The 26739-nt window shown below is 48.7% G+C and overlaps 1 protein-coding gene across 7 annotated transcripts in view; it reads left to right on the top strand.

The window, feature by feature from the left end:
• Positions 1-9538: 9538 nt before the first annotated feature.
• Positions 9539-26739, top strand: part of CADPS (calcium dependent secretion activator) — a 211260-nt gene continuing 194059 nt past the window's right edge. For 4 of the 7 annotated variants that reach the window (XM_062630212.1, XM_062630211.1, XM_062630210.1 and 1 more), the window contains exon 1: positions 9540-10005. In XM_062630212.1, the coding sequence (XP_062486196.1) occupies positions 9634-10005 (372 nt within the window). In that variant the 5' untranslated portion in view covers positions 9540-9633. Of the gene's footprint in view, positions 10006-26739 lie in introns of all 7 variants that reach the window. The other 3 variants (XM_062630216.1, XM_062630214.1, XM_062630213.1) reach the window with 1 other exon arrangement.

Here is a 26739-nt window from a genome sequence, read left to right as displayed (position 1 = left end):
CACCCAGCAGTTGCTTTACCAGCTTGTAAAATGTGCAGCGTGAGCACAGCTGACACACAAGGCAGTACAGACACAGACCTCTCGCTGCTCAGGAAAATTGCTTTCTCTGTGCACACTTTAGGAGCTTTATCAGTCTATAATTTACCAAGGCTGTACTTGGCTATATTTCTGCATGAGCCTGGATCAGCTCCATCTCACTGGGCTGAGCACATCCCTGACTCAGGGCAGGTGGTTGCAGAGGGGTACTTTGTAAGGCAGAGCATCCCTTTTTGCCTTGCCTGGGAAGGCTGAGCACATAATGGAGAGGGTGAGGTGACAGCAGGACTGTGTTGGCACCAAATGGATCCCAGGGCTCTGGAGAGCAAATGGAGAGGAAAAAGTCAAGCTTTGCTCTTTACTGACTTTTCCAAGCCCCCCTGAATGCAGCAGCCCCCACCAGTGAAACCGTATCATGGGCTTCTTCAGATTTACATTGTAGTGCCCTAGGATGCACTTCTAACTAACTCATCCATAATAACGTGTGTGTAGCTGAGACGTTGAAGTATCTAGGTGATTCAAGGTGAAAGGTATGAGTCTGGGTTTCATTTTGTGTTTGGTCCAGCTGAAGCCTTTCTTTTTTCATCAAACTTGACAAGGGAGTGGTTAAAAGCAGCTTTCCACATCTTTGAATTTGTAGGGGCCTAAAACTTTACCACCCGGCCACGTTTCTGCATGGGATATGCAATGTGCTGGATATTATTTGCATCCTATCTGATGGCAACAGCAAAGTCCTTACGAGCAGTATCAAGTCTGCTTGCCAAATATAAGCCAGTCCTTTGGTGAATTAATAGCAGAGGAATTCCAAAGTGCTGCAAGCCACTTCCATGCCACCAGTGAGGATGCTCCCCACCAAGCCGTGCCGCTGGGAAGCGCGCAAAGAGCCGGCTGGTATTTGTGTCAAATTGTTGATATGTAAGCAGGGAGCATCCTGTGCATTTAAATCACGTTCACACTAAATTTGGAACAGAAATTATTAAATATTTATTCTGCGCCTAAAATACTACTCAAGTGTCCTACTTACTGATATTACATATTAATTCACACGGATTTTGCAGTACTGATCATGCATTTACTTTACAGTGGCGACTCTGAGGCATTCATGATGATTGGGCTGTTTAATAAGAGTTGAGATTTATGGCCCCAGAGGAATCCCACCTCATCACTTTTGTAAAGCCGGGGAAGTGGCTCATACAAAGGGAAATTCAAGGGTTCATAATGACCATGACAAAAGCACTGGCTGGGAGTTTGCAGTGGTCTGTTGAAGACCAGTAAAAACAGAATGAACAAAACTTCAAAGCTCAGTAGAGATTAGGAGTTATTTCCTTAGCAGTAGGAGTAATGTACATTCAGAGAAGCAATCACTCAGCCAGGACATAATTGCTACCAATCGATTGTTGCCTTCTCCGAGTGCTTTCCTGAAATGGAAGGACCAGTTGAAAAACTACCCTGAGAATGTTAAAAATAAGTAAACAGATGCACATTGACTTGCAGTGACCCCAGGGGTGGCAGTCAGGTGCTGAATGGCAGCAGCAATCCAGCCCAGGTTTTGTAGGAGCCCTGAGCATCCTGGAATAGATCAGCTGCAATTATTTCCAGGCTCTGGGCTAGCAGAGTAGAGTGCATTTGATGAATTTCCCGTGGTCCTCCTATCCGCAATAAGCCTCAGTCATTTTCAATTATAGACGCCTCGAAAGCTGGGAGCCAGCGCTGATTGGGCAGCAAAATATTGCCACAATCCTCTCAGCAGTGTTTGGAAAAGGATTTCGGTGCTGACCCTGGCGATGCTGCCAGCCTGGCCAGAACATGGAGATAAACAGCTCGTTTGTGGACTCTGCCGAGTAGCCACAGACATGGAGTCCGCCCTCTTCCAGGGCCTGCTGGGTCTGGCTAATTCCATGTTGCTGATTTTAACACCTGGTATAATAAACCCCAGCATGAGGCTGCAAAGGCTGGAGCCAGCATCAGGGCCAAGAGCATCCCCGACAGCAAGCAGGGGAGGAGAGCAGTAGGGCAGAGGGCCCAGGGCATGCAGTAGGTTCCCCGCTGTGGTTAAATCTCTCCACCTCCTGCCTTGTGTTATCAAAGGAGGTGATTCAACCTTTCCTCCTCTGCCCCTGCCCTGAGGTGCCTTTCATCATACATCACCCCTTCTCTCCCTGCAGCATTTGCTCTCTCAATGCCTTGGAGCAATAGCAGGTGCCTGGGAGGAGCACATCAGGTTGATTAGCATCAGCCTCAAGGCACAGGAGGCACCAAAGCCGGTGTGCTGCCTGCCTCCTTCCTGCAGGATTGTGGAGGCAGAGGGATGGGGAGCAGCAGCATTGCCTCCAGAGGCCACTTCTGTCTCAAACCCAGCCACCAACACCCCACACGCAGCTGCGCCATGTCTAAATCCAGTTACAGGGTGGAATAAGCCCTCCTACCTCAGCACACATGGCTATTTCTGAGACTGGAGCCTGGCTGCTGTGGGAGCTCTCATTTCCCCGCAGATGCTAATCAGGTCTGGAGAGCAGCACCTGGCACCTGCAAGGAAAGGAGAGGCGAGGGATAATGTAGGCTCTACAGACCTTTCTAAGGGACTGAAATGCTTTCCTGGAGCATCTTCGAGCACATTACCCAGAAACAGATTAGGAGGTGACCTCATTGCAAGCCCAGGTTTCCCAGTGGATGTGTTCACCAGGCAGGACACAAATAACCCATCCCACCATGGAGAACAGACTGACCCTCATCCAACTGGAGGCTGCCCTCTGAGATGGCATTTTGCTGGAGAAAGGAAAACTTTCTTGCTCGGGCTGTAATTCAGGGAGCCCTGTGTTGTAAATACTCTGTGTGCAGGGCAGGGAGGAGGCTGAGCGAATGGTGTAGAACTGGTGATAGAACTGCTGAGCTGCAGCAGTGGCACCCTGGCTCCTGCACCATCCACAGCTCAGTGGCTGGATCTCCTGCAGTGCCTCCTTTCCCCATCTCACACTTCCCTAATGCCGAGGGATTAAAGAGGCCAGCAGCTCTCACTGGCCCTGGCTTTGCTCCTGGTGCACTCCTGATGCAGCCAGGATCCCACTGTAAATATTAGCTGAGCGTGCGTGAAGGGGTGAAAAGAGCACCACTTTAAGCCATTCCGTTTGGAAGATACAGCAATCTATATAATGCTGTTACCAAGAAACAAGGATTATTTTCTGTGTTATTTTAGAAGCCAGTGAAACAAACGGAGCCAAGGACAGACCAGGATTTCTATTTCCCCTCTGTAATTTAGTGTTATTGCAAAGTGTCAGCGTTTCACAGTGCCACTCTGCAGCCGGACTCTATTCATGCCTAAAGAAAGGATGTGCTGCTTGAACCTGCCCACTCACATATCCTGTTATCCGTTGCCATAACTGCTGCTCTTCAATCTGCCTAGCTGCAAGGTGCAAACTGTCCGGCCCCTCACAGTGCGTGTCCAAGCACATCATAGCAAGTCCTCAGGAGAAGGTACCATTAACACACATTACTTGTTGCACAGCCTATGTCAGCCTGGCCCTCAGCAGCTCCTCTGTTTCCTCTTTCAGTTGCTGCTGCACTATCTCGTTTTTATGAGCTGGAAGATATTTTAAAGTAGACTTTTTGCCACTCACTTTATCTCTTTTTATCTCCCCCTTCCTCTGTCGTCTGTCAGTGTACAAAATTCAGACTTGTATTGCAAAACTGCTTTTCCAAAATGAGAGGTACAGCCGAGCAAACACTTAAACTCTCCTTTCACGTTCTGACTGAACATTGCCAAAGGGCCAGAGCTGCGGTGAGTAACAGCCAGAAGAACAAATGATCACAGGTGCTGCACTTCTATCCACACTGAGAGCAGCTGCCAGCAGGCAGTGTGTGATTCCCAGGTGGCTGCCACCAGGCTGCACCATGCCCACCTCTGCATCGCCCAAAACCAGGAGATGCTCTGCAGTCAGTCTCAAAGCAAGAGTGAATCACAGCTGCACAACCCTCCAACATTTTCAGGTCCATTCCCAGCATACTGCAAGTATAAGGCAAATCATCACTATGGATCATTCAATCAACACCATCTGGGCTGGGCTAGGCACAAGAGTGGGTGTAGTAGGTGACCAGCGAGGAGAAGCAGTGATTGCCCCAGCACCAGCAGCCTCCATGCTCACCTCACTTGCCAAACTTCATAGAATCATAGACTCAGATGGGTTGGAAAAGACCTTTAAGATCTTCAAGGCCAACCATTACCCCAAGACTTCCAAGTCCACCACTAAAACCTGTCACTAAGGGCCTCATCTACACGGTCTGTGAACACTTTGAGGGATGGTGATTCCACCAGTTCCCTGGGCAGCCTGTTCCAATGCCTAAGCACCCTTTTGGTGAAGAAATGGTTGTTCAGTGCAAGCAATTTTCCATGGCCACGAAGGATCTCGTGGAGGCTGAACAGCACGAGAGATGTGCTTTACTCTGTTTTCCCTTCTAGACTGCTCTCGTGACCCACTGCCATGCGTGCACATAGAATTTACAAAGGCACTAATTGCTTCCAGCTTTCATAAGCGTTCTGGTTTAGGCCTTTAACCAGGATTAATAAAAAGAACAAGGGTTTGTTTGGTTTCCATGCAAATGTGAGCTTCCCAGTGGGAGCTATTCCGTTAAGCTCTCCCAAATGGTTGCATTAAATGGAGTTTACTCTTTCTGAGGGTTTCTTCCAAACCACTGAGTCCTGCCAGGCTGCTTGCAAAGGCAGCACCCAGTGTCGTGTATGCAGGCACTCTCTTTCCAAAGCCAGGGCCTCTGCTTCAGCTCTGCTTTTCTTTACAGTCATTTCCACAAATCATTATCTACACTGATTTCCCCCATCTAATGGGAATAAATGGAGAGGGATAAGAATGCTACAGCAGTAATTTTTTCAAATATCAGGAGGTTCTTCCAACGACACTGTGCAAAATGGAAACAAGTCTGAAACACTTCACCAAATACTTTTAATACTCTTAAACCGACACTGCATCCAGTACCTGAGGCCACTTGAGATCTCCTTTATGCAACTGCAGTGGCTCCAGCCAGGAGAAGCCTTACACTGTCTGCAGGGATGGTGCAGGCTCTGCCGGCTGTGCGTGTATTTGCTGCTCCTTGTTTGTCATGCAAACAGGAGCAGGCACAGAGGTCGAGTATTCCCACACGGTGTGCATTGCCTCTTACTGGAAGCCACAAGAGAGCTGGCAATGCAGGCACCTTGTATCTCATTAGGTAATTGTTCTGGAAAGTGTTTTAGAAGAAGCAATTAATTCCTGATGGGAACAAATAGGTAGGGGCAGATATTGTGAAACCTCATGGAGCCTGCTCTAAAGTGATAAGCCAAAAAGGACCATGGGTTTTGCAGTTATGTTGTGTCTTGAAAACAAACTTCCCAACATTACACATCTTTTTAACCCAAAGAGCCTTTGTGTTAGTATCCAGAGCGAACAACTATATACACCAATATAATATCAAAAACGACTTAGCTAATGCTCTCATTTGTCTACATTTACCCACCCGTGATGGGTAATTGCACAATTCCCTGCCATGGAAATATTACCACTGAAAGTTACGCACACATAATGTTCATGAGGGCTCTACTCATGCTGCTTCTCTTCCTGCACAATGCTGGACAGTCGTGCCGGTGGCATGATCTAGAAGGATCACCCTTCTAGATTCAGGGTGTGCATGCCATTCATGTTTTTAACAGGGCAGTATTCCTTGAGATGTTTCAACACCATGGAAGCCCTCAGCTCCTCCAAAAAGCACCACAAAGACCAGTGTAGCTAGGCTAACACTGAAAATCGTGCTCCTCTTGGTGTTGTCAGAGGGATCTTTCCTGCAGCTGGAGATGCTCTAACAGAGCTGCTTTGCAGTAGAATGCAAACAACTCTACGTGGGAGATGTTTTAGAGGGAGTTGGATAGACCTATCAGGACAAAAATGGCATTTGGAAACAAAAAGCAAGAGGCCTGAGACTTTTTGGCTTTGTTCTCTCCTTTATTCAGGAAGAAGAATTAATGTTGTGACCACTCGTTCAGACATAAGCACTGGGAAAACAGGGCTGTGTGAATGAAGGAAAGAGAAACTGTGGATCACTTTTAACGAGGGCAATGTGTCCCCAGTTCTCTGGACCAGCAGCACTTCCAGATGCTGGATTGATCAATCCATGCCTGGATGTCTAGTCAGGCCCTTTCAAGAATATCCAGTTTCAAAGTTCTCCAGTGAGCAGAATCTCACCCACTAATGGATAAATATAATTCTGAGAGCTCCTAAAGTAGAACACATTTTTTGGGTGGTTGCATATATCTATTTTGCATCAATTAATTTAAGAAATCTATTCTGACAATCTGTCAGAAAAATCAATCTGTCTCTATAGATAGATACGAGTTGTCTGTGATGTTCCTACCAGCAAAAGTTGCTTCTGTCATCCCCAGCTGCTTTCCTGTAGCAAATCCACCTCTGCAGAGCTACCTAAACAGCTCAGAAAACCACAGAAAGAAAACCTTTCATTAAAAATGGTGTGATCATCTTAGAGAGTTTTATTGTGTCATGCCTGGGATAGGGAAGATGGAGAGCTGCAGCTTTCAAACATCTACAAGGGAGAGACCTGCATCCTCACGTCACAGAGAGAAATTTCTCCATTCTCCAGTACAATAAATGGCATTTCTTTCTTGAAAACCCACTAAACAAAGGCTTCTCTGTTGTGGGATTACCTGTAGATAATATCATTATAGGCATGGGTGTAATGGATTCTATTTTTGATGCCTTCACAGCTGGCATGACTGGACTCAGAGCAATGAGTTTTTCTGATGGATAATATGAAAAAGGCATAAATTTTAACAAACTCAAAAGGGACTTTAACAAAACAAGAAAACTTTGCTTAGGAACGGATCTTTGAGATGTTCCCATCAGCCTTGTGAAAGTCATCCTTGTGTTAGCATGTTAGGGGCCGTGTGCCTGGCAAGATGGCGCTACGAGATGCTGCATGACCTGTCCCCGTTGCATGGGACTGGCAGCACAACTACATGACATGCCCCTTGGGCGAGGAAGTTGCATCACAGCAAAGATATATTAGTACTTTTATGCGTTTGCTTGGGCAAATAATAAATAGGCATGAAGTGAAATGATATTAAGGAAGGCTGAGAGGGGCTGAAAAAGTTATTGTTAACCTCAGCTTGGATCCACCTCTGTATCCCAACACCACACCTTGTGTCCTTTCCTTTCCCAGACTGATGGGAAGATGCAGATGCAGGAAGATGCAGGAAAATGCCCTGTGTGCCAGCCATCGTGGCCATCCTGCCCTGCAGCTAGCACTGCTGCTTGCACAGCAAACTGCCCACCAGGACCAGCACTCTGCACTCAGTTCACACTGTTTATCCCCAGATGCCGGCTGCAGGTTGTCCAATACAATACTGGGGTGGCTTTTGCCAGCTTTCGTCAGCCCATGGGTTGGATTGACAGTACTAACAGCAGCTCCTGAGAAACTGGGCAATACAGGACCATCTCTGAAGGTAGTCTCAGAGGAAAGCAGTAGCCAGGCAGAGAAAGCTGTGTGCCTGTTCCAGCTTTAGACATCACCAGCCTGATGTGCAGTATTTATTTGACTTGCTGACTGTGCTGCTGCAGAAAATGCACCGTTGCTTTCCAGGAGATGCCAATGGGTGATGCAAACAAGAAGGGTGTGAAGGTGAAACAGGGCTGGAGCTGTGTTTGCCTGGCACTGATGCTTGTCAGCACATGGCACTTGTAGGAGCCCATTCATACCTGGACCAGTAGGGTCCAGGGCTTCCCTGCAGCTTGCATCCTTGCAGGGGAAGAGGGCTCAGGGCTCTGGAAAGGACAGTGGTTGTGCCTTACAGAACTCACCCTGACATCCTGGGTAGGATGGTCTCAAGAAGACCAAGCCATAGATGTCCCCATGCAGTGCCAGGGGTATGAGGCTCTGAATCCCAGCTTTGGCAAACAGGATTCCTGATGAGGAGGGAAAACTTTGCCTGCAGGAACTCGACAACTCTGCTCTTCCCTGCGGACAGCTCATCATCCCCAGGACCTCCCGAACCACAGGCAGAACACACTGTGGTGTGCAGAGCCACAGGGCCCTGAAGCTTTTCCAGATTCAACTGCTACACTAAGCTTTTAAATAGAAGTAGGGAAGGAGCTCAGAAAGCCCAGCTGATGGGAAAATCCCAAAGCGCATGGTCTGCAGCAGCAGCACTCAGCTCCCCTCCTGTGAGTTAATCTCCCAGCCCCGTCACCAGCAGTCGATGTTTCCCGATTCTCCCCCAAAGTGAAGCAAATATTTATTAACACGTATAAGGGGTGGCAGGTATTTTGAAATTCACAAAAGAAACGCTGCTAACTGATCAGGAACAAACAACCGTTGAAAACACCCACCCAGCCACCACCAGTAGAGGCAAACCGAGTATCAATCACATCTGAGAATCACCGAAAATTGAAATATTGAGCACGCATGATGTCTTCACTGGTTCATCCTTCAGAGCCGCTCTGAAGTCCTCAGGTTGCTCCAGGTAATCTTCAAAGCAGAACTCCACGATACCAGGTGAAATATTCATCAGCAGTATCACTTCTCAGTTAAGATTTTCAGCTGTGTTGAGGTGCAAGAGCTGCTCGGTGGAAATCAAGCTTGCTGAGAGCCTCAGGTCTGTAGGGATCCATGTGGCTCCTGCGACTGTGAGGGTATGGTGGTCTGGTGGGGACCCTGAGAACATGGTGGTGATTGTATGGGGCCGTGGGGACAACCAAGAACACAACAGCGTAAGTGGGGACACCAACAGCAAGGCAGTGTCTGCATGGGGCAGTAGAGACGCTGAGGACACATTGGTGTCTGAGTGGGGGAATGGAGATACTAAGGACACAAAGATGTCTGTGGGGACACCAAGAACACAGCAGTGTCCGTGTTGTGTGGGGGCACACCGGCAGTGCAGTGGTGTCTGTGGGGACACCAAGAACACAGCAGTGTCCGTGTTGTGTGGGGGCACACCGGCAGCACAGTGGTGTCTGTGTGGCGATGTGGGGACACCAAGGACACGGTGACATCTGAAGGGACACCAAGAGCACGGTAGTGTCCGCATGGGGCTGTGGTGACCCTGACAACGTAGCAGCATCTGCGTGGAGCCTGAGGACACCAAGGGCGCGGCGGTGTCTGCGTGGAGATGCGGCGGTACCAAAAGCACAGCGGCGCCTGCGGGGACACGGAGGAGGTGGCGATGCCTGCAGGGTGCTGGGTGCCTCGGGGGGCACAGCGCTGCCCTGTGGGGCCCGGGCACCCCGAGGGCAGAGCGGGGCCCTTCCGGCCGCACCCCCGGGGCTCCCTCGTTGCCGCCGCGGCCGCGCTCCCGGTCCCGCAGCGGACATGCGCGGCGGGGCCGCCCTCCCGCGCTCGCTCTGCCGCGCCTCGCCCCGCGCCGTGCAGCACCGCGGACAGCGCCCGCGCGCGCGGGGCGGGGCGAGGCGAGGGCGGGGCGGCGCGGGGGCGCGCTGAGGCGCGGCGGCGAGCGGAGCCGGAGCCGGAGCCGGGCAGAGCCGCGCCGAGCGGAGCCAGCGCAGCCCAGAGCCGGCCCGGCCGAGCCCCGCCGCCGCCGCCGCCGCGATGCTGGACCCGTCGTCCAGCGAGGAGGAGTCGGAGGAGCTGGTGGAGGAGGAGAGCGGGAAGGAGCCGCTGGCGCCCGCCGCGGCGCGGCTCTCGCCCAGCCGCCCCTGCGAGGGCCCGGGCAGCGGCGGCGGTGCGGGCGGTGGGAGCGGCGGGGGGCTGCAACCCGTGGGGCGCAGCAGTGGTGCGGCGCGGCCCGCCAGCCCCAGCCCCTCGGTGGCCAGCGAGAAGGAGAAGGACGAGCTGGAGCGGCTGCAGCGGGAGGAGGAGGAGAGGAAGAGGAAGCTGCAGCTCTACGTCTTCGTCATGCGCTGCATCGCCTACCCCTTCAATGCCAAGCAGCCCACCGACATGGCCCGCCGGCAGCAGAAGGTACCGCCGTGCGTGCTGCCCTGCCCTGCCCTCCTGCGTGCACGGCCGGGCCCGGCCTCCCGTGCCCGTATCCCCATCCCTCTGCCTGCCCCTGTCCTCCTACTCCGTGTCAGCAACCTTCCCCTGCCAGCTCCCCTAGCTACCCTTGTGTCCCCTGCTTGCCTACTCCCCTGAATATCCTCCTGCCCCTCTGTTCCTCCTCCTGCCCCCTTCTCTGTCCTCCTCCCAACCAGCCCCATGCAAACACTTCCCAGGCCTGCACCCGTCCAGGCATGCCAAGGGCAACCCCAGTGCAGGGCACCTTGCCCTGTACCGGTGGGGTCTGCCGGCAGCAGCTCTGTTCTGGGGTGCAAGGAGTTCCCCCCCAGTGTCACCCCTGTATGCTGTTCCCCTCCGTGGTCTCCAGCACGGAGCCAGTGCGGTGACATATGGCACTGCTCCTAGTTATGCAACGTCGGGAGTCAGGAAGTTTGGGACGTTGGCCATCTAAAGGTTGTTGGAAGGAGAGAAATGGGCTACAATGCTGGGGAACACCAGGCACATGCGCTTGCAAAGGGACTCTGCAACTCCGTGCTCGCTGCAAAGTTTGCTTAACTGGGAGTGCCAGCACTGACTTGGAGTTACTGAGTCTCATGTCAACTTCTTGCGAGTGTTTATGTGCGGGGAGCTCCCTGACGCTGGCTTCCTGGCAAAATGTGGCAGCAGAGCTTTGTGATGAAGTCGCTGCCACAATCCTGACTCTTCCTTCCCGAGTACATCACCGCAGCAGGGCTGTGTGCTGCTCCAGGCAGAGGCTGGGCAGGAGGCTTTCACCGGAGCTCCTCATCCCAAGGAGCTGTCTTGGAGCTTGTTTCTTTGCTGAGGCAAAAGCTCATGGGCCAGGGTAGAAATTAACTTTCTCTAAAATGTGGGTACAGGCACCTTTGAGTCAAGTAACGGTCAGCTTCTCCCTGTGGCAGCCAGAGTTAGGTCAGTGATGGGATGTGGTTGTCTGGAGTGGGTAGCTGATTTGTTGTCTCAGTTGAGTTCCTTAGACTGCAGTTTTAGCCTTGGTACTGTTCTGTGTTCACAAATGACCTTTGCAAATCAGGCAGACTCCTGGATGTATTGATGCAAACGACATTCAGTTCTGCTACACCACAGGACTATTATTAGTCACTGCAACATACGGAGGTAGGAAAGTGTATCCGTACTGCATATAGTTTAAAGGCAATATAGGACAATCTGGTGTTGCTGGAAGGTGGAATGAGCTGCTTTTGTTTGCTGAGCAAAGTGCATAGCTGAAAATATAGCTAGGTTTGGAGGCTATATATATCTATATCTATTCTTTTTTGTCTACAACCTTTTTCAATAGATTGTGCATTTTCAAAGTCATCTTGGCTTTTGTTTCTTATGCAATTTCTTTGTGTTAAGATGATAGATTTAAAGTAATAGTTGGTTTTGCAGAAATTGAAACAAGCTCTGCAACTGTTTCTCACATAGAAGTGAACTGAGATTGAAAAGGACTTTTTCCACAGGAGCAGGCAGCATGTTAGTGGTCTGGAGAAGAGTGGCTGGGAAGAAGGGTGATTTGTAGTCCATGGAATCAAAATCCTGCCCTGTAAAGGGACAGAAGAGGGGAGGGAAAGACAAAAAGGGGGGAATAAAGTACAGGTGAAACAAGGAAATGAGGAGTAATGAGAAAAATGATCAAGTGGCAGCAGTACCCAAGGCAGTGGGGAAATTACACAGGATCTTGTGAGGAAATAATCCATTTGCTGTGAAATTAAGAGTGTAGGGAAATGCTTCTGCCTTATTTATGCAAATAACTAACAGAGGTGTGTCTCGGGGCTGACCGTGTGCCATCAAACTTAACAGTGGGATGGAATTGGGAAAGCTAAATTTAACTTGACAACACAAGTCAAATTGAATTCACCCTTTTAAAGGTGAATTCAGTCTGGGTTTTCGTCTTCTGGATATCCCTATATTCAGTTGTCATGCTGGGAGTAAATCCCAGCGCTTAACCAGTACTTCCATTAAAGTCAACTAAAGCACTGCTGGAGCGTGGAGTTTTCATGTGCTCCTCTGCTTTCCTTGTGCATCTCTCTGACAAAGCCCATCCTTCCTTTTCTGGCTCAAGGGGGACCAGGGAGTGAAAGTGTGGTACTTGTTCCCTCTTCTATCATGGTTTAGTGTGATGTGTCCCGGCCCATGGCAGGGGGATTGGAACTGACTGATCTTAAGGTCATTTCCAACCTTAACCATTCTATGATTTGACGGTGGCTCTGCCAGGTTGAATGGTCTCTGTGGGTACTTTGTATATTGTTGGGCCTTTGGTCATGATGGAAATACCAGGTGCTTTGAGACTCACCAGGGTGGGGCAAATGCATTTTGCTTCTCAGGGGAAAAATGGGAGAAACAAAGCAGGTTTTGGTTCTGCACTGATGGGAGTTGTTGCCTCTGTTTCCTCATTAGTAGAGGAGGGATAAACCCCTTCCTTCTCCATGTGCCATTTGCCTCTGCACTCTCACAGCCTGCCACTTGCAAGGGAAAGGTTTCATCTTCTGAGTAAAGCAAGCAATTGATTTTGTTGCAGTCGCAACTTCCCTGGGCTGAAGATCCCTGTGGTACCTCCCCTTGAGGTGTGTAATCCTCCCTCCTTGATCCTGCAGCGCTGCTCTATCAGAGCTGGCTGGTACCCTGAGCCGCAGGGGGTTACAGCGGTGTAATGCGCAGGCACCGCAGGTACCGGTTGTGTAGCAGCATGCCTGTGTGTAGTGCTGGGGAGCTGGAAAGTGCAGCCTGGTCTTTTACAGTGCTTGCAAACCACCTTGGAATAAAGGAAAGGGTGTACTTAAGGTACTGTTGCAACAGAAAGATAATTACGTGTGGTTTGATAAATTATAATGTATACAGAGAGAAGAGAGCAGTGGAAATATGTGAATGGATGGGTATGTACTGTACATGGCATGACAACATTGCATGTTTACTCTGGTAACAAACTCTGTTTCAGAACTCAAGCTAAATTCAAGCAAATGCCACTCAGAGCTAATGTTTTTCTGATCCTGACACCCTGGAAGTTTCAGCAACAGAGTAAAAATTGTTTCTTAGATCAGTGTGTTCAAGCCTACGCTTCTGCTTCAGGTTTATCTTGATGTTTATGTAGTAGGGCTTCACTTGGGTAACTACACATCTGTGGTGTCTAGCTGTAAGTTTTTATTTACAACTTACTAGTATTGTTTCTTAAGGGGAAAAAAAGGTGGGCTTATTACATACCTGCCTGTACTGTCTTACTTCCCACTTAGGTTTCTTTTTTAAGCCACCACTGAATTCCAGGCACATTTGACAGGCAGATAACTGTCTGCGAGATATTCGTCCCTTAAAAGCTTGGTGAAAATAGGGACATCTGTATTTATCTCCTACTCCAGGTGGGAGGAAGGAGGCTTTGTGCAGACAGCCCTTACTAGACACTGGGGAGTCTGAGCAAGAGAGTGGGTGGCCCCAGAGGAAGAGCTCCCATTGGACCTTATACCTTTCTGGACACTGAAGGCTCCAGCCTTGAGATGCAGCTCAGGAGGAAAGCAGCTTTGCCAGCTCTGCTGCGTCTCAGAACAATGTGTTTCAATACCGCAGATGGCACTTAGCTTGGTAATTGCTTGCCCAGGATGTATTTAGTCTTTTCCCTTGCTCATGCTGACTTGTTGGAAGTAGAGTTGAGACAACTCTGTGCCTCTCCCTGCTTGATCCCAACTATCTGAAGCCTTTGGGAGGAGAGCTCAGCTGGCAGCCTGGGGGAGTCGGGCTATGTGTATGTCTCTGTAGTGATGCAGAACAAGCACCCTTGGATGTGGATTATACACCTGGCTAAATACCTCCAAAGCACAGCAGCCAAAAGGCACAGTGAACCCAGGAATTCGTGTTTGCTCACTCAGTATACCATAAACTTAGAGATCTTCTCCATGTTATCACCAGCTGCTTGAAAACACTTGTTGGGAAAGGGGCAGCTGGAAGAACTCGCTAGGAGATGAAAAGTGGAGAGCCCGATAGGTCAGGCATCACTGCAGTTGTGCATCAGCTGCTTTCATCCCTGCAGAATGAGGGAGCAGGCAGGCAGCATGTAGGAGAGTAAATCAGTTCCAAGCAGGATAAATGTGGGATGAAGTAAAGTTCCAGCTTAGTTGCAGATTACTGGAGCTACTCCTGGGAGAAGTGGCTTGTGATTTGGGTGCTTGTGTAAGCCTGTGGAATGACGTCAGGTGCATTAGCCAAATTCTCAGGCAAATTCAGCAAAGAGCTTAAGCTTGTGCTTTGCTAAATGGTGATTAATTTAAGCACGGTGCTTAATGCAGAACAAGTGTGAGGGATCAGAAACTCAGTTAAATTGGTTACGAGGCATCTTCAAGTACCACATTTCTGCCGTTTTGGCATGCATGCAGGTGCCATGAGTTAGGAAATAAGGTAGTGCAGACTTGCAAACAATCACTTCTTCTCTGACATGGGCTTGGTTGTTACTCTCCTTGTTTATACAACTTCTCTCTTAAAACCACCAAAACCTTGTTCTGGGACAGACCAGGACTCAGGTGGTGTTGGGACTTGCTGTAGCAGCTTTCTGCTGATGATGTTATGGTCAGATTCTGCTCTGCTGGCCCCAAGAAGCTATCCAGAGTATGTTTTTCTCAGTGCTGCAGGAGATGGGTAAAGATAATGTTCTGCTTGTTTTCTCACTGTTCCTCAGTTGCTCTGTAGTGCAAGGAGATGCAAGGTCCAGGTAGGTCTCGAGCGTGAGCTGGACCCCATGCACAGCTCTGTAGTTACAGCAAAGCTTGCAAGATAATTATTAGCACTATACCCATAAAAACCTGGAAGATTAATTAGGGGCTGCTCAGCTTGGACATAGGCCACTGCCACCACCAAATGAATGTGGTGTGTGTGGCCGGGCTCTTGGCTGGAGCTGGCCCTGGGTCAGCTCTGTGCTAACCCTTAAGTGAAAACCCTGTGTTCCACTGCTGTATGGAGAGCATTGCCGTGGGGAGGGAGGTCTTGTACATCTGAGATGCAGTGTTCCTTAGTACTGTGGAGTGCAGAATGTGGTCATTGTGCTCTAGTTGTCTGGAATCTGCAGAAAATGGTTATTTTCTGTTTAAAAACATATCATATGTTTTGCCAGTGCCTTATCTTAATTTAATTCTGGGAGATATTAAATACCTGTCATACTTTGGCTATTTATGTGCTTGCAGTTTATTGCATTGGGATGCAAGTAATTAAATAGGCTGTGAGCTTGGTCTGTGGCCATTGTAAAACTTTGCAGTTCCTGATCCATAGCCTGACAGTTCAGTTACTGTAGCACCTCTTGGGCTCCTGTGAACTAAGAATGGAGAAGACTTATCAGATTGTGCAGTTCCAAGCCCTGTCCTTTCCAAAAAGTATTGTTTATGGCCAGGCTTTACATAGTCTAGACGCTTTCCCCGAAGCACTTTGCCTTTTGCACAACTTGTAATTCCTTCTGCTGAGTGATGAGTCACTTGTTCTCCGTTCACTTAAGCGGGAAGGGGCCAGCGAGTCATTTCCCTATGTAATTTTTTGTTAGCTGGAGAAGCAGTAATTTGTTTTTAGTGTGGTTCAGCAGTAGGAACTCGGCAATCACAACACTACAACTAGCAGTGCGTGTGTACAAACCCCTTACAGCTACTGCCAATGCTGTAGTCCAGGGGGCTACAAGGTAAGCATCCTGTTTCTATTTAATGGTGTAAACCTGATTAATATGTTAAGACTAATCAATATAGTATCATCAATAAAGCTGTTGGTTGGTGTTGATGTGAATGCAACTATAGTGGCTTCAGCAGTGCCAGGGGTTCACCCGCAAAGTTATCTCTACGAACCACATATATTTTAGTGTGTCTTTAAAAACTAAGACTAACTAAAACACTGAAGTTCCCTTAAACAGCAAGACCTTCCCTGATGGGGAGCAGGTCCTCTCTGTCACCCAGGAGGATGGGTGGCTTCTCAGGGGTGGGGTTTGATGAGTGGCCCCTCAAAGGTCTTCTCTTCCTGGAAATAGAGCAGGGTGAGGTGCAGGGGAAGGTGACACTTTGGTCACCAGCTCTTGGTAAGCATGGTGCAGGCATGGAGGACAAGCAGGGTTCATCTCCTCACCTTGGTCACTCCCCAGCACAGGTGATAGCACTGGGTTCCAGCAGGTCAGAATTGGGCCACCCTTCCTGTAGGGCATGCTTTGAGGTCCAGCAGCAGGGTCTTCATGAGGGTGGGAGACGGGAGATGCAAAAGATGGAAGGTTCTTGGGTAGTTTCCCTGTGTCATGACCTTGTGGGTGCTGCAAAAGGTTACATGGAGCATCCTAACCTGGTGTTTGCTTTGGAAGAAGTTATTTGTGGTTACTTGGTGTGCTTTGAGTGGGTTTTCTTCTGGATTGGACATAATTCTTAGAATTGGATGTAAGCGCAGTCACCGACTGTTAGACCTGAATGTGTGAGATCGGTGTTTGAAAAGGTACTTTTAGTGATAATATTTGATCTTGTTTGTCTGTGATTCAGGCTGATAAAGTCAGGCATTGTCTAGAATTTAAACACCCGAGTCAAAATGTCATGCAAATGTTTATTCAGCTTGGGGTAAGCAATGCTGTGTCTGTAGTTGTCGTAGGTCAAACCTGTCTGTAAGCTTGGGAGCTTGGACTTTTATTAGCATGAGTTATATAATGATGACATGAGGGGGACATTAGTACAGGCCACCTCCAGTATGGAGGGGCTGGAAAACTGCCCCAACATACAGCTTGGTGACTTGAACCATACAGCTTGGTGACTTGAGCCATGTGCTTCAGGGCAGTTGTATGATCACAGCTACTCAAGAGCTAAGCATCTGCCTATACCCAAATGTTAGTGTTCGAAGAAACTTAATGAAATCTAAATTATCATGTGTTTTCTAGCCCACAGGGTGGGGAATTTCTAATGATGGTGCTGTGGTGTTTCTCTTAGGGGACTGGAGATGCTGTGTGCAGATCCTGAAGGAACCCCACTGACTTTGGTAGGACTTCGGGCTGATGCCCCAGTGCGTTTGTACAAATACCCTGGCAAACAGGCTACACACTAATGATCCAGCAGTGGCCTTATGCAAAAGAAAGAAGCCCTGCACGCAGCATAGCTGCAGCACTCTGGCCTGCTCAGGCTCATCTCGCTTCCTTGGATTGGGGCTCAAAGTAGGTGTTTTGGCTCCCAATTGCCTGTCTGGTTCAGGGGAGGAAAGTAATAGGGAGAAAAGGCTATTTTCCAGGCTCAAACCATGAGGAACTGCTGACAGAAGTTATTTGTTAATAAATGTCTTATTGAAACAATCTTACACATTGTCTTGTGAAGAGCATCAGCAGAGTCTGCTTTAGCATCTAAATTTGATCCCAAACACCTGCTGAGCTGGAAAGGATGGCACTGGGACTTTGCAGATCCTGTAAGTTTGTAGTAACCATTGATGTCTGTTAGTTGCAATGTGTGTTTGCAGTCAGTGAGGTGTGGAGCACACAAGCTCCTGCAGGAAGCAATTTTCCCTTTCCTAGGGAATTTATCATGTTATCAGTCTAGCTGATGCTCAGTTGGCATTGCCCTGAGATGCAGAAGGCTGTGTGTTGGTCATAGCCATGTGTTGGGATGCCCAAGATGGTAAAATCCTGCATACCAACACACAGCATTCCTCCCTTCTGTACCACAGGGAGCAACCCCTTGCTTTCCTTGGAGCTACTCAGAGAAGGGAATCATTTTGCATCCATCAGGAGGGATGCAGGTGGGCGTGAGGTTTGTTTTGGAGCCTGGGGAGTCACAGCTGAAGTACAGGCTCTGTCTAGGAACAAGCTCCCTGCTGGTAGCACCATGGAGAGATAAAGGGACTTGGGTTGATATCTGGCTGTAAGAGAGAACACAAAGTGATGCTCCTAAATACAGCACTGTGCTCACTGGAATAAGGTACAATGTTAGCTCAACAAGGAGGCAGATTTGGGATAAAAACCTTATTTTTTTCTGTTCTGTTGGCACTGCTGTTGATGCTGACGGGGCCTAGCTTTTGCAAGAAGGGGGTTTCACTTTGTCTGGCGTGCTGTGGGGAGGGTCAGCCTCTCTTGCACCCCAACAGCAGAGGGTTTAGGCAGCTGGATGTTGATGCGGGCATCACACAAGCAGAACGTGAAGCAAAAGACACATTTTCCCGAAGATGCCAAATCCTCTTTCCTGATTCATCAAGAGGGCACAAACGCTTTGCATATCGCACATGCCAAGTTTGTTTTCATTCCCTACGCCCCTAGATTTCCCCTCCCTCCCAACAGACTGCTCCTACCCTTCTCGCAACCAGAGATGACAGACTCATTGCTGCCTCAGAAGGAAGCTAATGGGGTGACGCAGCAGGAGCCAGCTGCTCCGCTACCTGCATGGTGACAATGCAAGGATGAAGGAAGGACAAAGCCAGTGCTTCCTCAGCCATAGGCAAGGCTATGTGTGTGTGACCCGCTAGCGGCGTGTGCTGCAGTAAACCAGTGCTGTGCCTCCCAGTGCCGGCACCACAGACCACCCTCTGCCAGCGAGACCTCTAGGCAGGAGCCATCTGCTGCTGTTATCTGGGGATGTGCAGCTGCCTGAGCGGCGCGGAGCTGTGTTTTGGTGCATAGCCAAGAGCTAGCTGGAGTTAGGACTGCGGAGACTGCGTGTGCTCAGGCATTCACGAGGGCAGAGCGGCTCCCAGGCGTGAGTTGGTGCCGATGCTCTGCTGTGGGAAGGAACGGGGAGCTGGGAAGGGCATCAGGCCTGGATGAAGGAATTTGGAACTGGGAAGTGACAGCTTTGCTTCATCTCTTTCCTTGGCCCTTTAGTGCTTCAGTCTACAGATTATCCCCTCCAGAAAGGGCATATGGGAAGGAGCCAGGGCAAGGAGGAAGGATTGCTTACAGCTCCCAGATGCAGCTGCGTTTCCCCACCATCCCTGCTGACATGGCCATGCAGGGATGATGAGGAGTAGCACTTTTCTAGCCTATAGATGTCTCAAGAAAGAACTGATGTCATCAGTAACTTGAGTTGATCATGTGGTGGTGATTTAGGTTGGCCAGAGATCTGCCTGGTACAATTTCTGCTCATTGGTGGGTTGGGGTGAGATGGATGCTTCTTTCTAAGGCTGTTTTGCGTCCCTGCTGCTGAACTTTTGTATGGAGTTCCTCAAGCTCAGACCACTGAAGCCTCTATTGCAAAGCTCCTTCTTGGTACATATTTCATGCAGAAAGATGTGTGTGATAGAAAATCTCCTTGTAAACTCTCTTCTCTCAGCTTCTGTCTTGCACCAGAATATTCCTGTTTGTGCAGGTCACCCCAAAAGTGAATCAGATCCTGCTGAACAGGACAGTCTTCCCACCACCTATTTATAGTGTGTGCAATTACCCTCCATGCATCTCGGAATTCTAATTGCCTTTTTATTGCTGTTTAGCAGTGTGTTAAAGGTTTTTGAATGCTCATGCCTTGTTTTCTCATTAGCTCTATTTATTCCTCCTTTGGCTCCCTTCCTCAACCTCATCAAATTTAGCATCGTCTTGCCTTCGGGGCCTTGGGCAGCTCTGCTGCTTCTTACTTCTTTTCGCATGTCCTTTCTCATGTTGCTGCTGCAGATGCTTTGTATTCCCCAGTCTTGTTGAGACGTGCTCTCAGGGCCCATCTCCTGGAAGGGGCTCTCTCCCTGCAGTGATGCCCTGACAGTGATCCCTTTGCTGGGCAGGGTGGCTCAGACAAGGCACTTTGCATCAGGCAGGATTGGTTAGCGTGGCAAGGCTCCATGCAATTAGGAGTTGGTACATGATCTGGGACTGGGGAGTAATGGTCAAGAGTCTGGAGAGGGGCTGGTGATAACGACTGGGAGCTGATAAGCAAGGTGGGAGGCAGGGGCTGTAGCCTAAGGTTCCCTGCATGGGTTTGTTTTGTCAGGGTGGCCCAGAAGCTGCTGTGTCGCCAGTGGTCCCCACATAGAATAACAGACTGGTTTGGGCTGGAATTGATGTTAAAGACCATCCAGTCCCAACCCCTGCCACAGGCAGGGACCCCTTCCACTAGAGCAGGTTGCTTCAAGCCCCTGTGTCCAACCTGGCCTTGAACACTGCCAGGGATGGGGCAGCCACAGCTTCTCTGGGCACCCTGTGCCAGCGCCTCAGCACCCTCACAGGGAAGGATTTTTTCCTAATGTCTAATGTAAATCTTCCTCTCCGTCAGGTTAAAGCCATTCCCCCTTGTCCTGTCCCTACGTGCCTTTGTAAAAATCCCCCTTCAGATTTCCTGTAGGCTCCTCGTGGCACAGCCTGTCTCTAAAGCCAGTGTGTTGGGCTGGGGGCACGTACAGCTGGTATCACTGGGACTACTTTGTTAATGCTCCGTGTGTATCCTGTACCTGTTTTGACCAGATGGCCATTCTCTCTGATAGCCACGACAACATGGGCTTTGTGCTTGTGCAGTGCCTGGCACCCTGGCTGGGTAACTGGGAGCCAACAGATGCCTGGGTTTGTCTCTTAGTCTTTGAGTGCAAAGTCCTCTTTGATGTTATTTGCTTTATGTTTTAGCCTTGTTGTGTGGCATTTCCATAGCTCAAATTAATTCATTTATCCCCTGAGGTGCTTGCTTGCTCACAGTTGTCCAGAACTTTATTGCCCTCCTCTTGTGTACTGAGGAGCCCACACAACTCTGAATCATCGGTAAATGTAATCACAGTGCTTGATGTTTGTTCTTCCAAGTCCGTGATATATACAATAAATGAAACTAGTCTTAATACTGATCTGTGCCTCCCCTTTCCAGCACTTGTTCTGTTCCAAAATGCTTCCTTTGCTGCATACAGCCCCACCACTCGATCCTAACAGCATTCCTATTGACTGGAGAGATTAATATTTTATGCAAAATCATATCTAAAGCTTTCTCGTCCTATGGGTAATTTATGGCCAGAGCTTGCTCCCAGCAACCTTAGCACATCTGCTAAGCATGGTGTCAGCTCAGTGAGGACTTGGTGACCAGGCTGACTTAAATAACCTCTGGCACTCTGCAGGCTGAGGGCTCAGCATCCTCACCCACGGGCTCCAGCCAAGTGCGGGGGTTCATTAGTCAAAGAGATAATTACTGAGCTGAAACAGGGACTGGGGCATCCTGGTCTCAGAGGGTTTGCTGCTTCGGGGTCTGTGTGCTCCCGGGTGAAAGCAGAGGCAGAGCTTAGTGGTTGGGCTCTGGCTGTGGGCTCAGCTCCCTGCTTGCTCCTTCGCAAGCTCGCACAGTTCTCCAGATCTTTCTCAAGCTGCTGTCAATAAAAAGGTGATGAAAATATTTCTCCTTGCTCTGTAGAGCACTGGAAGTCAGCGAGAGTTATGAGGTGCTGAGTTAATTGCTCAGAGCAGGATTCTCACGTCCCTGGGAGCACTTGGATGGGACCTGGTGAGAATGGGTCTGCTGTAACTCACATCAGACACTGAGTGTCCACGAGCCACCCCTTCAGCTTCCTCTGTGTCCTCCGAGCAGCTTCTACAGCTGCCTCCTCTTATAATAAGACAGTTAATAGTTTTGCATAATTCATGCTTGCAAGTTGTATGCACTTGATGACAGGAGACGATGTTTAATTTACACACATGGGGCTTCATACAGATTTTAACAGCTCTATGCACAACAGCCTGACACCCTTCCCTTCTCTCTGTGTTTGGAAGGTGTGCAGCAAGCTGCCTGGTGTCTGCAGCTCACTCCTCTGTCATCTCCTAAGCTTGTCTCACGTGCTGCTGTCCTTCAGCAGGGTGCAGCAGGGAGAGTTGCACTGTAATGCAGAAGCAGGATGGGAAAATCTTCACCCTTACTGCTCCACTTTTCTCTTTTAATGCTCTCAAAACCCAACTGCTCTATGAAAGGAAGGCAGTCTGGAGCGCTGAGCCTGGTTTTGCATTGCTGGGAGTCTGCGAAGCGAGGCTCAGCTCCAGATGGGTGCTCTCTGGATGCATGCCCATGTACTCTGATTGCCCTTGCTTAGGGCGCTCTTGGTGCAAACCACGGCCTCCAGATGTTGGTCCTGTGCTGATGGCTATGGCTTGCAGGGACAACCAAAATGGGCCTAACAAGAGATTGGTATTTAAAGTAGTGTAATAGCTCAGCTGCCCCTTGTTTAAGACTGTAGGAAAGAATCAGAGGTTTTATTCTTCTCCTGCTCCTGTCAGCCAAATGCATAAGATTCAGTGGCCACTGAGAAGCAGATGGGTTGCTATTTCTGTGCCCTTTTGTTTGATTGCTGCAGGTAGGGAGGGGGTTACAGCTGCTCCAGTAGTGTGGCAAATCGTCTCCATTTATCTTGTGCTGTTCTGCCTCGATGATGTCAGATGGTCTCTTTACATTGCATATATATTCAGACTAAGCAAATCACAGTGTTTTTCCCATTAAAATTTAATGATGAAAGATGACGCTGTAAGTGATTTATTTTCTTCTTTAATCAATTGTTTCATTTGCTGTATAACCCTCATGGTAATGATAATAATCTTTCCTTGCTGGGGCTCAGGAGAACAGATGTGCCTTTTGAATTTAGTTTTTCTTTTTACCTAGACAGAATCTTCCTTTTCCCAGCTCTGATTACTTGCTTTGCAATGCTGTGACCTATATTCAAGGTGAAACTTGTGATAAATATTTGCTTTGGGGAGGGAGGCACAACCATGGGTTTTGAGAAGATTAAGGCCTGTCAGGCAGCAGCCCTCATTTCAATTAGACATCAAAATGCAAATCATCCGTTTAGAGTAGGTCAAGGTGAGAGTAGAAAGGACTTTAATCCGTTCCGAGATTGAGTTGAAATCCTACTGTGCTTTAATTGTTCTTGGTCAGTTATGTTGGCTAGGAATCATAGACTCATGGAGTGGTTTGGGTTGGAAGGGACCTTAAAGCTCATCCAGTTCCAACCCTCTACCGTGGGCAGGGACACCTTCAGTAGACCAGGTTGCTCCAAGCCCCGTCCAACCTGGCTTTGAAATGGTGTGGGGATAGCTCAAAAAAGCAGTAAAAGCAAGTAAATGCTTGGTATGGAGCAGGTAGGAGCTTGGGAGGCTTTTCTTCCCTTTGCTGGCTTTGAGATAGTGAGCAAGAGAGCTTGAATGGTAGAAGACTAGGAAATATTTTCCTACCCTCTGCTTGAAGAGATTAATTAGTTTTACAAAATGTAAATGGAAGATGATGTTTCTACTCTTTATTCTCCATTTTTCTGTTTCTCCTTCTGGCTTCTCAGGAAAACATTAATGAAAAAATTGGGGGTGAGAACCAGTAAAAAACGACCCTGTTGAAACCATGTGTACAAGGTCGTAGCTGTTTATGTAGCAAATCTCACAGGACTTGAGAAATGTCCTTGCTGTCGTCTTGTGCAATTTATCAAGGGTGTTTAAGGAGTCACAGCACTACTTTGCACCAGAGATGGCAACCAGTTAAACATCATGCATCTTTTTGTAGGCAGCTTGGGAGTCTAAGATTTGTAGATACAAGGCTCAGAAGCTCAATGTAAATAACAGAAATGTGAATTATGCAGCTATTTTCATAGCAAAACACTCAATTATGGTTGTGTGTAATCTTTGCACTAGAAAAACTGCTGTAGGCAGAGAAGCTCTATAAATGTCTGTGTTCTTAGGATCCGGACCTTGCCTAAAGGGCACCCCACATCACCCCCTTCCTGAGGGAGCTGAGCAGCCAGTGAGTCCTCCGTGTTGGCGGGTTCGCCCTGACCCTATGGGTTTGGGGTGTTTTTGCAGGGCAGACCTTGGCATTGCTCTTGAGAGTTTCTTGGAGTCGGGGACCAAACTGAGGTGGGAAGGGCTACAAGCAGGGAGGCAGAGGCAAAGGAACAACCTTCTGCATCATGCGGGCTGCTGCTGAATCACCGTTTATGCTGTTTCTGTACCTGCTGACTCGAAGTGTGGAAATAGGGTGCCTCTATTTTTAGTTCTTACCTTGTGCATTCATGCACACGCACGCTGAAATTAGACTTCTAGTGATGGGAGCAGTTTCTTGCCTACACGGGAAAAGTATTTCAGAGTTGTGGCACAGTGAGGATTCCTGATTTCTGCTCTTCCTAATACTGTCTGCATGATGAGAGAGTGGGGAGAGCTGCTTGCTCTGTGTGGTAGTAGAGTGAGATGGACCCGAGTGCTGCAGAGCTGCCTCTGCCAACTGCAGTCCTGCCCCACTGCCTTTCTGGCATCAGAATTAGAGCTGCCAAATTCAATCTGTGTCTTGCTGGCTTCCATGACCCTCTCCTTTAGAGCTGTTTTGGTACCTAAATATGATCTGCAACTGCTGCAGCAGGACCAGGGTGTTTTGCTTTGCTGCTGTGAGTTTTTACTTGTCTTTGATTTCTTTTGCCCATGGCGTTGCGCACTGATACGAGTGGAGCGGTATCAAGCTCTATCCACAGAGGAGTAGGTCTGAAGATGAAATCAGCCCATTTGTGTTGACCGTTACCTGCTGCTATGGTTAACGGTGAAAACAGGCACTGCTTTTGCGTACAAGCTGGGACATTGAGGTGAGGTAAAGTGGTGACTTGTCAGTGGGAAAAAAAATCACATTGTTTTCATTAGGGCCATAACCTCATTTACTTTGTTAACGCTGCACGGAGCAGGAGCACACAGGTGATTGCTGGTGGAACATTCCAGTGAAAACAAGGCTTTCCCATCCTAGTGTATTGGGCTTGACAATGGCATTTTGGGAAGAGAAGAAGTGAAAAGTAAGTGCTTTGCTTTTAAATGGCTCTGTCATCCGTGTGGCAGCAGGTCTCTGTCGATCTGTCCTCAGCTGCTGCAACTTCAAAACCCAGCCAGGATTCCCTAGAGCTGGTGAGATTATTTGACTAACTGATATTATTTAGAAGCTACATTATTCCCTCCCTGGTGTGCAGGGTGATGGTCCCTGCCAGCAGAAGGCCTGGGAGTGGGTGCTGCTCCTCCAAATGGTGCGTATGGCAGTAGCAAACTGGTGTGAGTATTGTGTCCTGTGTGTACAGGTAGCACGGTGAAAAGTTTGTCAGAATTCCTGCCTTAAACCCCCTCTGTCCAAAACCTTAATACCATATTGTATTTGTATCTCTGATGTTCTTCCAGCTGCCCTCTAGGGTTTGCTGATGGGAGAAGATGGCAAGGGGAGACCCTGCTGCTCTTGGATGCTGAGCAGGGTTTGGCATCAGCTGGTGGGAATCGTGGCTTTGACTCCAAGATCTCTGTAGCTTTGGTTCCTGGAAAGCCTGGTTGCTAAACTGCCTTCTCCCAGCAGGTCTCGTATCCTAAACCGCTTGCAGCAGGCCCTGCATCAGTCTTGTTTTCCTCACCCAGCTTGTTCAGAGTCAATATCCAGAAACTAGCATTGCCTCCAAATTCAGATCCATTTTTCAATAACCATTAACCATGCTGTAAGAGTTTGGGCTGTCCAGAGAGAATGACTTGGTCATTCTGGTACTCACTCCAGCCCAGTGATCTTTGATGTCTTTTGTGTCCTTTGCTGCCCTATGTCATTACAGTGCCTTGATACCTGCACCTGGGAGAGCATGGTGTCCTGTGAAACTCTCTCTGAGTGAGTTCCTCCACTCATTTCCGGGATGAAGTAGTCACTTTCATTGCTGCAGTGTAGTTTTCTGCCTCTGGATTTGCCCAGGGAGCTGTTGTACGTTCGTTCCTCACTGTACACATAACCCTGGCTTTATCCTGGTAGGAAGAAGCCTGCTGCATTGTTCTGAACCTTTGCAGCAGGAAGGAGTTTTGTTTCTCATACTTCAGTGTGTTTTCCAGCCCAAATCGTGAGCTGTTTGCCAGAAGTACACACATGGGTATAAACCCATTGGCTTCATCTGGACTGGTTTTCCATGTGTTTGCAGCTGCCCTGTGAAAGTGCATCCCCCGTTTGTTCTGGAAACTTCCCATGGCAGAAGTGGGAAGAAAGGGAAGAGGGGAGATGAGGAGAGGTGGGAGGAGGGTGCTTGTTTTGAAGGAGAAACACCATTTGCTGTGTTTCACCTGCCTGGAAAGAGACAAGAAGGGGTCCAGTTTGGGAATAAGGTAGAGCAAGTGATCAGTGCATCCCAAGGATGGGATACTGCTACCCAAGGGTATAGTGGGTATTGGGTGGGAACCAATCCAAATCCCTGGCCCGGGTGTTGGACTGTGAGCCTTGTACCTAATGTTCTTGGTACTGTGATGCTGACGTGGAGAGATGTGTTCCTCCCCTGTGGTTCCTTCATTTAATAGAGAGCACCAGTGATCTTATTCCTGTCTCCTTATAGGAGCAGGCTTAGAGGTCTATTACTAAGTTTATACTGAAAAGCCTATTTGTTAGGTGGGTTTCCCTAAACTTTTTTTGATACAGACCCATCATACCTCACTCTTTTGGATGAAAAAATACTGAAAATACTTAATGTCCTTTTTTCTGGACCCCAAACTGACATGCAAGTCTTTTCTCTCCAAAGATATTTAAAACCAAGCGTCATGAGGCTGAAACTGTGTGCAAGGAGCTCCCAGTCTCCAGAATTATTCAGAGATTTGCATATCAGAAGGATGCTGAAACCAGTTGCCTTGAGCTTCAGTGGAAAAGTATTTGATGGTATGTGGTATCTTGCAGATACTTTCCCAGGCACCATCCTGTATCAGTGTACTTTTCCATCACTGATGCTATCAGTGGCCAGAGCTGTCTGCTTGGCTTATAGCCATGCTCCTATTTAAGAAACCAAGGCAAGGGGAAGAGAGGCTGAGAACAACCT

This window comes from Pezoporus occidentalis, unplaced genomic scaffold (genome assembly GCF_034315485.1).
Source record: "Pezoporus occidentalis ecotype Australia unplaced genomic scaffold, CSIRO_AGI_Poc_V1 ctg35, whole genome shotgun sequence".
Taxonomy (NCBI): domain Eukaryota; kingdom Metazoa; phylum Chordata; class Aves; order Psittaciformes; family Psittacidae; genus Pezoporus; species Pezoporus occidentalis.
This window is presented reverse-complemented; position numbering and strand designations above follow the sequence as displayed.